General features: G+C 33.7%; 1 protein-coding gene across 2 annotated transcripts in view; it reads right to left on the bottom strand.

Moving 5' to 3' along the window:
- LOC111156879 (mitogen-activated protein kinase kinase kinase 1) overlaps positions 1-10,564 on the bottom strand; it is a 79,232-nt gene that overhangs the window by 17,849 nt on the left and 50,819 nt on the right. For both annotated transcript variants that reach the window (XM_022518007.1, XM_022518008.1), the window contains exons 4-9: positions 8,811-9,011; positions 8,288-8,404; positions 7,778-7,926; positions 1,795-1,916; positions 1,102-1,183; positions 815-995 (exon numbers count right to left, since the gene is read on the bottom strand). In XM_022518007.1, coding sequence (XP_022373715.1) covers positions 815-995; positions 1,102-1,183; positions 1,795-1,916; positions 7,778-7,926; positions 8,288-8,404; positions 8,811-9,011 — 852 coding nt within the window. The remainder of the gene's footprint in view (positions 1-814; positions 996-1,101; positions 1,184-1,794; positions 1,917-7,777; positions 7,927-8,287; positions 8,405-8,810; positions 9,012-10,564) is intronic.

The raw sequence follows: 10,564 nt of genomic DNA, 5'->3' as shown, positions 1-10,564 counted from the left end.
CCGTCTACTTGTGATCTCTCTCTGTCAAATAAATAAATAAAATCTTAAAAAAAAAAAAAAAAAAAAGTAAAAGGAAATCCTAATGACACAGAAACTGAATGAGTCGGTGTGTCTGTTTACAAATTTAATAGTATTAAAAAGAATTTAACAGTTTATTGAAAACATTTTACTTCACTACTGTCTACTGGAGACATTGTTTAGTTTGGGATTCTACATTTATAAAAAATAATAGACTAAGCAGACAACAACAAAGAAAATCACTAGAATCCAACCAACCAACAGAAATTCTAATTTACCGAGTAAGAAAAAAGATTTCATCAGAAGAGAAAGTAAAAATGGAAACTGCCCTTTCAAATAAAAATGGCTAATATAAGGCAAAAGCTGTATTTTTTTTTCTTATTCATCCTCTCAGCAATTATTAAGCACCTACTATATGCCATGAGGATACAAAAAAGAGAAACTGAGTTTAAATGGTCATAAAAAGAAAAATTACAGAAAATTCTTTGTAGAAATGGGATTAAACATTTGAACAAGTTAGCACTGAAGGAGTCCAGCCTCTATCCTTAGATAATCCTGATGTCTGATGGTTCTGAGATTTTTCTAGAGATGGGAGGTGAGACTCCAATAATGTTTGAAGTTTAAACTCTTTAATAAGCAGATGAGTGTTAATACCAGAGGTAAAATTTTTCAGTCAAATTATCAGTCATGATGGAGGCAAGCAAAAGTACTTTCTTAAATTAGAACAACTGGGAGATAGCTACGTTAATTGGTCTATAAAGGTTTATTTGAGAAATGAAGAATAAAAACTATTTACCTGAATCCATGGCTCAGCTAAATCTTTGTAAGCAGGGGGAATCTGCTGAGTTCCATAATGCGTAAGGTTAAAATTACTCTCCTGATTCCTCCGTTGGGATCCAGCCAAAGGTTGCTGATGTATGGTTTGCTGTGCAGCTCGCAGGGAAGAAGGGGAATCCACAGGGCTTGACAACTCATGGCTAAATGAAAAATTAACAAAAGTTTGTTAAAAAATTTAGTAACACTTCCAGAACATTTTAAATTTTTTATTAAACATGTCTACATCATTAATTCAAAAACTGTTACCTGTAGAAATCATGAGATCTCCACTTAGATCTACAAAGGGGACATATTAAAGGTTCTCTATTTCTTCTACATTCTTCTGCCCCTGAAAAATTAGAGGGAAAAAACTTCAAAAAATATAAATACTTAACATTAAATAGTCGTATGTAATAATTGCTGCTAATGGTTAGTACAGGTTTATAGGAAGGAACCTCAAAAAATACTTTGATGTATTTACCTGAAGCAGGCAAACACAAGAGGTAAAATTATTCTGATGCACGTACCTTTCACATATGCTTTTTTTTTTTTTTTTAAGTTACAACATGTATTTTGCTAACTGTTTTTTAGAACATTCTGCCCACTTGAGTACCTCGTAAAGTCATTCCAAAACTTGCTTTCATGTTACCCTGTCATGCCTGCCCAGGTCTTCTACCTCCTCACCTCCACGTACACTTTCCAGATAAGAATTATGTTTTCAATCCTGTGCATGCCTTCCATTACTACATGTATCACCCTATATTACATTTCTTTGCTCACAAAGCTCATGTCCTAAGAGATCCTCACTCCATTTCATTGAAAACTTTACATAAGGACCTAGATATACCTCTTTTCTTCTCTCCCCAGTCTCCCCAAAAGTCATGTTAAAATCCTAAAGAATATAGTTAACTCCTAAAATAACTGTGCTGAGTAGGCACAGGGAGAAAAAGAGCCACATACAGATTGACATGCAGTGATGATGCAGCTTGTTCCTGCAGCCATCTTCACACACGGTAAGACTCTCTTCATCAAGCATGCCCAACAAGCAAATAGGACACATCTGTTCCTCCTCATCTTTTATACTGTGAGGAAGGAGAAAGGAAAGCATTAAATGCCAAAGAATATAAGGCAGAATTAACACCACAGCTAAAAACAATTTTGGATTCTTTACGATATGAAAAAAATTTATTAGAAATTCTTGTTAGGAACATCTATAGAACTATCTGAGAAATATTTATTTCTTCTATTACTATAGAGTAATTTTAAGTAAGAGTCACACCACTAATATTTATAGATCATGGGTATGCATTAACCTTCCCTTGCTATGAATACAATTCAAAATATGAAGTACAATCTTAGAGACCTATGTAGCCCCAAAATTCTGCAGTTGTACTTTTTGAACAACTACTATAAGGTTTGACTATATGGAAATGTGATATGCCAACAGATTCAAGATTTCAATTATTGAAAAGCACCTTAGAGCTCATCTATCCATGTAAGTCTGAAGGCCCATCACAGGTGCTTTTTGTGGGTCTATAAACTGGTCCAACTTTCCTAGAAACTAAGCTAAAACATACGTCACATTGTTAATAAGCAAAACCCTTCAATTAGACTTCCAGGAATGTATCATAAGGAAATAGACAATAATATCTGTATCTATATCTGTAGATCTTCACTGCAGTATTATTTAGCATAAAGGAAAAAATCAACCAAATGAACATCAAAAGGTTAAAAAAAATAGTACACCACACACTGTGAAGCTTTTAAAAAGGATCTAAGACAGGGACGCCTGGGTGGCTCAGTTGGTTAAGCAGCTGCCTTCGGCTCAGGTCATGATCCCAGCGTCCTGGGATCGAGTCCCACATCGGGCTCCTTGCTCAGCAGGGAGCCTGCTTCTCCCTCTGCCTCTGCCTGCCATTCTGTCTGCCTGTGCTTGCTCTCCCTCCCTCTCTCTGACAAATAAATAAAATCTTTAAAAAAAAAAAAAAAAGGATCTAAGACATTCATAAATAATGACAAAAACATCCACAATATACTATATGGTGGGGGAAAAAAGCATGACAGAATTCTAATTTGTATAGAACAATTTCAATATATGGCAAAATTGCAACTTTATTGTGTATATTTGAAGTATACCGTATATATTCGAACACTCTTACTACACAAAGTGCTTTTAAAAATCAGTAAGAAAAATACTAGTAATTCAATAGTAAAATGGGCAAAGAAGATAAAAAAGCAATTGAAATGAAAAACACCAATAGCCAATTAAGTATGAAAATTGAATTACAAATGCATATTAATGAAACTGTATCCTTTTTTAAAATAATCTGGTTGACACAAATTCTATAAGTTAGTAACATCTGGCCTTCATTTTGGCATAGGAAAACAAGTTCTCATATATACTACTGGTGGGAGTAAAAACTGAAATTTTTGAAAGGGAATGTGCTAATATTTCTTAAACTACTTAATGTACATATGCATGACCTAAAAAAACTATTTTCTAGGATGCTGTCCTACAGAGTTATTTGGAATATATAAACAAAGCAAATGTATTGCATTTAATAGGAAAAAAGCTGGGTGTACTAAATGTCCATTAATTACGGCAATGGCAAAATAAATTGTGTCCTATCTACATTATCTTATACAGCCATAAAAAGAAAGTAGTGTGTATTTTTGTACTGACTCAGGAAAATCATCCTGGTGTCTAAAATTAAAAAAAAAAAAAGTTTCAGATCAAAATTTAAAGCATGAAATTTATATTTGTTTAAAAAACAAAGATGAGAGAAGTACTAAGGAGTGTGTGTATGTATATAAAAAAACAATGCAGGGGAGAGTTTTATTTCAGTTTTTAAAAGTTGTATTAAACTGTTAACATTAGTTATTTTGTATGTAGCTCAGACTGGAGAGAGGGGTTTTGTTTTGTATTTTATAAATTTTTGTTGAACCTTCATGATGTCACGAGTGGCTTTTAAAAATCAATATTATTTCCATTACAGTACACAGACTAGGTTCTGAGATGTTAAATAAGCTGCCAAAGACCATTAAAGTCAGTTTGTGCTATGCTTTAATTTGAGGAGAATAGTTCATATTCTGCCTACTCCAACAAATTCGAGTCTCTACTAAGCTTAGGCTTTTCTCTGGGCCTGATACTACATTTCTACAACCTTAAGCTATAGTTCCTGAAAAACAGTCTGGATGACAGACAGCAAAGTAACAGTTTGCTTAAAAAACTTTCATAAAAGCTGAACGAACAGGTGCAACAAAGTCATGATGCATGATTCCTGAGGTGAAGGCACACATACTAGTCTCTTTTCCTCCTGATTATTTGCCCCTTCTCTTTATCTCTTTTCATAATTATGGAGCTATGTGGAATGGGGAAGTGCTGTCAATGTATGTGGTATGTGGTAATATATGTATGTGGTAATGTATGTATGTATGTGGTAATGATAAAAATGAACAGATACATGGCAGAAATTACTTGTACAACAATCTATAATAAACACATGAATGGCAGAGATAATCCCAGGTCAAGTAACTTTCAAATTACACCAAAAATAGCTTATTCAAATGACTTAGAAGAAAAAAATAAAATTCCACAATTTAGTCCAATTGCAAGTATAACTTATCACTCAAATACTTTTCTTTTTTTTCAAAGTTTTTTTTTTTTTTAAAGACTTTATTTATTTATTCGACAGAGAAAGAGACAGCAAGAGAGGGAACACAAGCAGGAGTGGGAGAGGGAGAAGCAGGCCTCCTACTGAGCAGGGAGACCGATGCGATGTGGGGCTGGATTCCAGACCCTGGGATCATGACCTGAGCCGCAGGCAGACACTTAACAACTAAGCCACTCAGGCACCCCTCAAATGCTTTTCTGACTTCAGCATCCTTTTATTGCTGGGTATGAATTGTTTCTCTATTTTCACCTTTTAAGAAACCAGCAGAAATATTTTTGTGCCCACTTCTACATTATACATTTTCTTTTTACCATAGTTTTCTCAGAAGTAAAGTCACTTGAATAGAGAGCAGGTATTAGCATACTACAAGGGGATCACATTAGCCTGTACCAACTTTTGTAAATAAAGTTTTACCAGAACACAGCCATACCCATTTATTCATTTATCCTGTATGGCTATTTCAGCTACAAGGTGATGAACCTTAAAGCCCGAAGTATTTAAAGTCACCCATAATAATGCCACCTGTTAATAACCATTAAAATTCTTACTCATTATGTATATACCCACAATACCTTTATATATAAAAATTAGATTCAGGCATGACATACAGTATTATATAACCTGAATTTGGTTTCATGCCATTCAGTATTCTTCAGACTACATAATTTAAAAAAAAAAAATTTTTTTTTAAATACTTAGAGAGAGAGAGATAGAGAGCGAGCAAGCAGGAGGTGCAGCAGACAGAGGGAGAAAAAGGCTCCCAACAGACAGAAGTCCGATGTGGGACTCGATCCCAGGACCCCGGGATCATGATCTCCTGAGTGGAAGGCAGACGTTTAACTGACTGAGCCACCCAGGTGTCCCCATAATTTTTTTTAAAGATTTATTTATTTGAGAGAGAGCACAAGACAGCAAGCGACAACAGGGGAAAGGGGCAAAAAACTGGAAAGAATCTGAAGCAGACTCCCTGATAAACTCAGAGCCGGAGACCAGGCTCAGTCTCACAATCCTGAGATCATGATCTGTGCTGAAATCAAGAGTTGGATGCTTAGCCAGCTGAGCCACCCAGGCACCCCAGAAGCATAATTTTAATAGCTGCTGCATGAACTATTCCTAATATGGGTATACTTTAACCATTCCCCGGCTGGATATTTAAGCTGCTCTCAATTTTTTCCATAATACTGTGACAGGGTTATATATATAAATCTTGTGCATTTCTCAGATTAAAATTTTTTGTCAAAAAAAATACATTTACTACATCAACAAATATAAACGTTTTTTAAAAAAACACATTTTTTTCCAGAGGGCTACAGAACTTGACATATGGTGAAGCAAATCCTTATACAAGAACTGAACTGTCTGAAAAATTATCTAAATAAATCTATATAAATATCTAAATATCTATACAAATATATAAATAAATCTTTTTTTTAATGACCATTTCCTTAGTATGTTAGCTTCTTGAAATTTTTTTGTGAATGTTCTCTTCACGCCCTTTGCCCATTTATGTACTAAGACCTTAGGTTCACTTTGTCCTAATTCTGGCTTTTGTTGTTTCTTATATAATTTAAAATTAATACAATGCAATCAGGTCTCCAGACAGATTTCCTGTTTGTTTTTTTTTTATTGTAGTCTTTACATATAAAAATTTGTGGTTACATGAAACATTAACCTACCTACCTATACAGTATAATGTCAGTATATCAAGATGACAGCTTCAGTGGTTCCCCCCCATATATATATTAATCCAAGTGAATAAATAAAACCTCCATATTATGGCCAGTCCATATTTGGAAGTTACCTTCATTTATTTTAGAGAGAAACTTTCTATTTTAACTTTGGCTACCTGGTTTTAAACATTTTTTTTTTTTCTTTTCCAAAGCAAAAAGCTATAGCAATGTGAATCAAAAGGAGGAGGGTTCCAGAATAAGTTTGGGTCATGAAGCTCAAGAAATAAAGCTCACTTTTTCATCTATTTACAAGGGATAAGGAGTAAGAGAAAGAGCCCTGAACTAGAAGTCAAGATATTGAGGTTCTGGTTCTTCCTTTGCTCGGCTGAGCTGCATGACCTCTTTTGGTTTCAGTTATCACTAAACCATGTAAACTAGAAATCTCTAATTCCCCCCAAAACTTGTAAAACTCTGCAATTCTAAAATCAATTCATTTAATAAAAAATAAGAAAATTTAAACATTTACTTTTCCCATATATCTATCCATTCTTTTCTTTACAAATCCCTGACCTCATTACTTTCCATTCTTCATCAATTTTGAAGTAGTAATAATACTTAAAAAAATTGCTGATATGAAGATGGGACTTAATCACTAAGACAACTGCTTCTCAAACAGGCGCCTCGGGAACATATAGGAGGTGCCCTTTTAAGAGAAGCAGCATTCCTTTTCTGGAGTAATTTTAAAAACTCATTTTTACCAGTGAAGGAACCAATGAAGGAATCCAATAAAGAACTTAGAAAAGAAAGAAAATTCAGATGAGAATTGAAAATTTTTTCACACCTGTCATTTTGGGCTTATTTCAGATTCTCAGCATTACGTGTTCATTCTTAGTAGCAGCTAGTCAATGGAAGAGTTTGAGAAGCACTGTAGATTTTAAATACCTGTGATTAACAGCTACTGTATCACTTAATTACAAATGATTAATCTGTTTAGAAGAGCATCCTTGTGTTCTCACACATAAAACAGCCTGTAATGAGGATTCTGTGAAAGTATCTATGAAAGAAGTAGTGATGTCATACAATTTAAGGTACTACATGGGAAACTGATTTTGGAAAACCACTTTGGCTTGTATATAATTTGTTTATAAAAGAACTAAAGACATATTTTTTACACAGTAGCTCAACTTTACTGACTGCCAAAGAGTGGTAAAACCATGTAATGAGGTTTGTATAAGAACAGAATGAGAAACCATATTAGGTGCTTGGCAAAAAGTAATGATTGATAAACAGTAGCCACTTACATTTTATACTTGCCACCTGATTTTTCTTATGAAGTGCCTATTCTGATTTTTATGGTGCCATTTTTCAACAGCGTAGTTTTTCAGAATACAAAGTCTATATATATATATGTATGTATATATGTATGTATACACACAAATACTCAGATGACCTTTAAATATTGTTTACCCTTGATTTTAACTTCAAAGCCAAGATTCAGCAATTATTTTAGAGCAACTTAACAAGTAAATACAAAAAATTACCCCTATAATTAAAAAGTAACACTGGATTAATGCTTTTCATTCCTTAAATTGTACTAACCTGTTTTCTGAACTAGATGTAGAAGTACTAGATGATGACAATGTATGAGAATTTGACATGCGTGAAACAAACTTCTGGATGGTGTTACGAGATGGAGCTTTGATCCTTGAGCTACGCCTACTGTGATATTTCTGGAACAAACTTTCAACCTAACATAAAAAAGACAGTAACAATGATATTCACACTATAACATACATATAAAGAGTTCTAGAGGTTCCATTGTCTTTTATTTCATAAATTTTTCACAAAGCCAATCTTAAGAGCTTCAAAAATAAGAACATACATAGCTTACTAAAGACAATATTTATTATAACATGTCAGTGTTTACTTTCTTTTCAATCTGGAAGAAAAAACTAGTCAATGAATTATAAGAGATAAGTCTCAAATAATTCTTAAATGTCTTCACACCTTCAAAACGTCTCTTTAAATTTATAGCTCACGGGAAATTGTCAGGAATAAGCCATAAAAAATTGTTAGCAGTTTTACTCTAAAGCATTTATTAAAAATTACCTCAAAATTCTTTAAAGTTTTTCTCCATAACATTGGGTCTGAAGGTTCTAGTTGAAACACCCGGAGCATAACAAACAACAGATGAATACAAAAAGTTCCACGGCCACAGCTGCAGTTCTAAAGAGTTACAAGAGAATTTATCGGTAATAAATTTGTGGTCCCATTAGAATTCCTAAGATGATCACTTTTTTTTAATTTCCAAGTACAACAATGTTTCTGTTAATTTGCTTCATTATTCTTACATAGTAAAGTATATAAGAATATGTAAGAAAAGTCTACACTATGACTTAATCTCTTATTTTTGGTGAATTTATTAAATCAGATTTGTGGTCTAAAGTATATTAAGTCATACTAGAGACCTTCACAAATACATCAAATAAAAATGTTTATTAGCCCAAAATATATTTTAAATTCACTTTAGTTAACTAAAGAGAATTAATTCATCTAAATTTAAACTGTTATAGTACATACATTTGAGTTAATACCAGATACTAATAAAATATAAAATGGTGAAAAATCCTACCTGAGGCCCGATAAACACCCGGTATTTGTTGTCTGGGCTGTCTCCTCCAATCAGGAAAGAGTTGGGTCCTATTTGTTGCAGTAAGTACAGCCTGGCCCGCATAACTTTGTTTACACGGCGGTTTGTCTCCTCAGGGCTATATGGTGAGAAGCCATCTGGTGAAGGGGCTCTTCGAGGTGGTGTGATTCGCCCACTCTGAAACTTCACAACGTTGTTTTTGTGTTAGTTATATTACTTACTTCTTGATAAGAATCAATGACCTCCAAAAGGGTCATACCAGATATGGCCACGTGGCATTTTGTATTCTGAAAAAATGCTCCAAAATATAATGGGACAAAATGTGTTTTGCAAATGCTTATCTGACCTATGCATCACCAGTAAACTTCTAAAATCTCAGTCATCCTTATAACTAATGACAAATATTTGGCCAAATGAGACAACTATGTGGTAATTTTACCAAATGTAAATATTTGAGTTCTTTGAAAAGTATCAGGTAAACCAAGATTAAAAGCATAAAAATTCATCCATAAGCAAGCAAAATGAATTGTTTCTAGTGATAAAAATTAAACATCCAATTTCCTGGCTTCCACTTAACATGTTACTAAATGTTCTTTGCAACTGGTAATTTATAACTACCATGGAATTCCTCCCGTATATTCTGTAGAGAACTAGTAAGTGACTTTCCCCAGATTAAGACATTTCACTGAAGGCAGACAAAATCTCCTGTGGTGAAGGTGATATATATCACTCATTCCACTCCACTGATTCCCCTAGAACTTGGACTTTCTACATCAATGCCCAGGGGGAATTCTAGTCCTTTTTGATGCCTCGTTTAATTGCTAAAGATAATAAATGTTAGTGAGAACATGAGGGATTAGAACCCTCATACAGTGCTGGTGGGAAAATAAAATGGTACAGCTGCTTTGCAAAACATAAGCCAGCAATTCCACCTTCAGGTATAAACCCAAGAGAGGTGAAAAGATACAAAGAGATCTGTACACAAGTGTTCCAAACAGCATTATTCGTAATAACCAAAGAGTGGAAACAACCCAGAAATCCAGCAACTAACAAATGGATAATGTGTTTATCCATACAAAAGACTATTATTCTATAGTTAAAAATGAAATACCTTCAAACAGAATTACAGAGAATTGGGTCAATTGGAAATTAAGTTTTGAATGTTAAACAAACAAAAAACCCCCATGAATATGGTATAGCTAATATTTTTATGTTAAAATATGTATGTATGTGGCAAAAATCAACCCACACATTGATAAACATATTTTGTGGGGGGAAAAACAAAAACCAAAAAAAAACCCAAAATGGGGTACTGGTACAAGTTATACTATGGATGAACCTCAAAAACATGATGATAGGTGACAGAACCAATAAAAAAAAAAAAAACCACATATACTGAATGATTCCATTTACTGTTTATGAAATAACTAGAACAGGCGAATTATATATAGACTAAGAAAGCAGATTAATAGTTGCCAAGGGCTGGGCAGAGACTGCTAATTGGTCTGCGGTTTCTTTTTGGGGTGATGGAAATGTTTTAAAGTTGACTATAGTGATGGCTACAACTCTGAATAGACCAAAACCCAATGAATAGTACAATTTAAACAGGTGAATTGTACAGTATAGGAATTATATCTCAATCCAGCCATTACTTTTTTAGTAGGCAGTTAATAAAAAGTAAAAGAAAAAACAAGTACACATGTATATGCTATATGACCTAAGTATTCAGACTATGG

The sequence above is a fragment of the Enhydra lutris genome, unplaced genomic scaffold (genome assembly GCF_002288905.1).
Source record: "Enhydra lutris kenyoni isolate GAN:26980312 unplaced genomic scaffold, ASM228890v2 scaffoldscaffold50, whole genome shotgun sequence".
In the NCBI taxonomy this organism is placed as follows: domain Eukaryota; kingdom Metazoa; phylum Chordata; class Mammalia; order Carnivora; family Mustelidae; genus Enhydra; species Enhydra lutris.
This window is presented reverse-complemented; position numbering and strand designations above follow the sequence as displayed.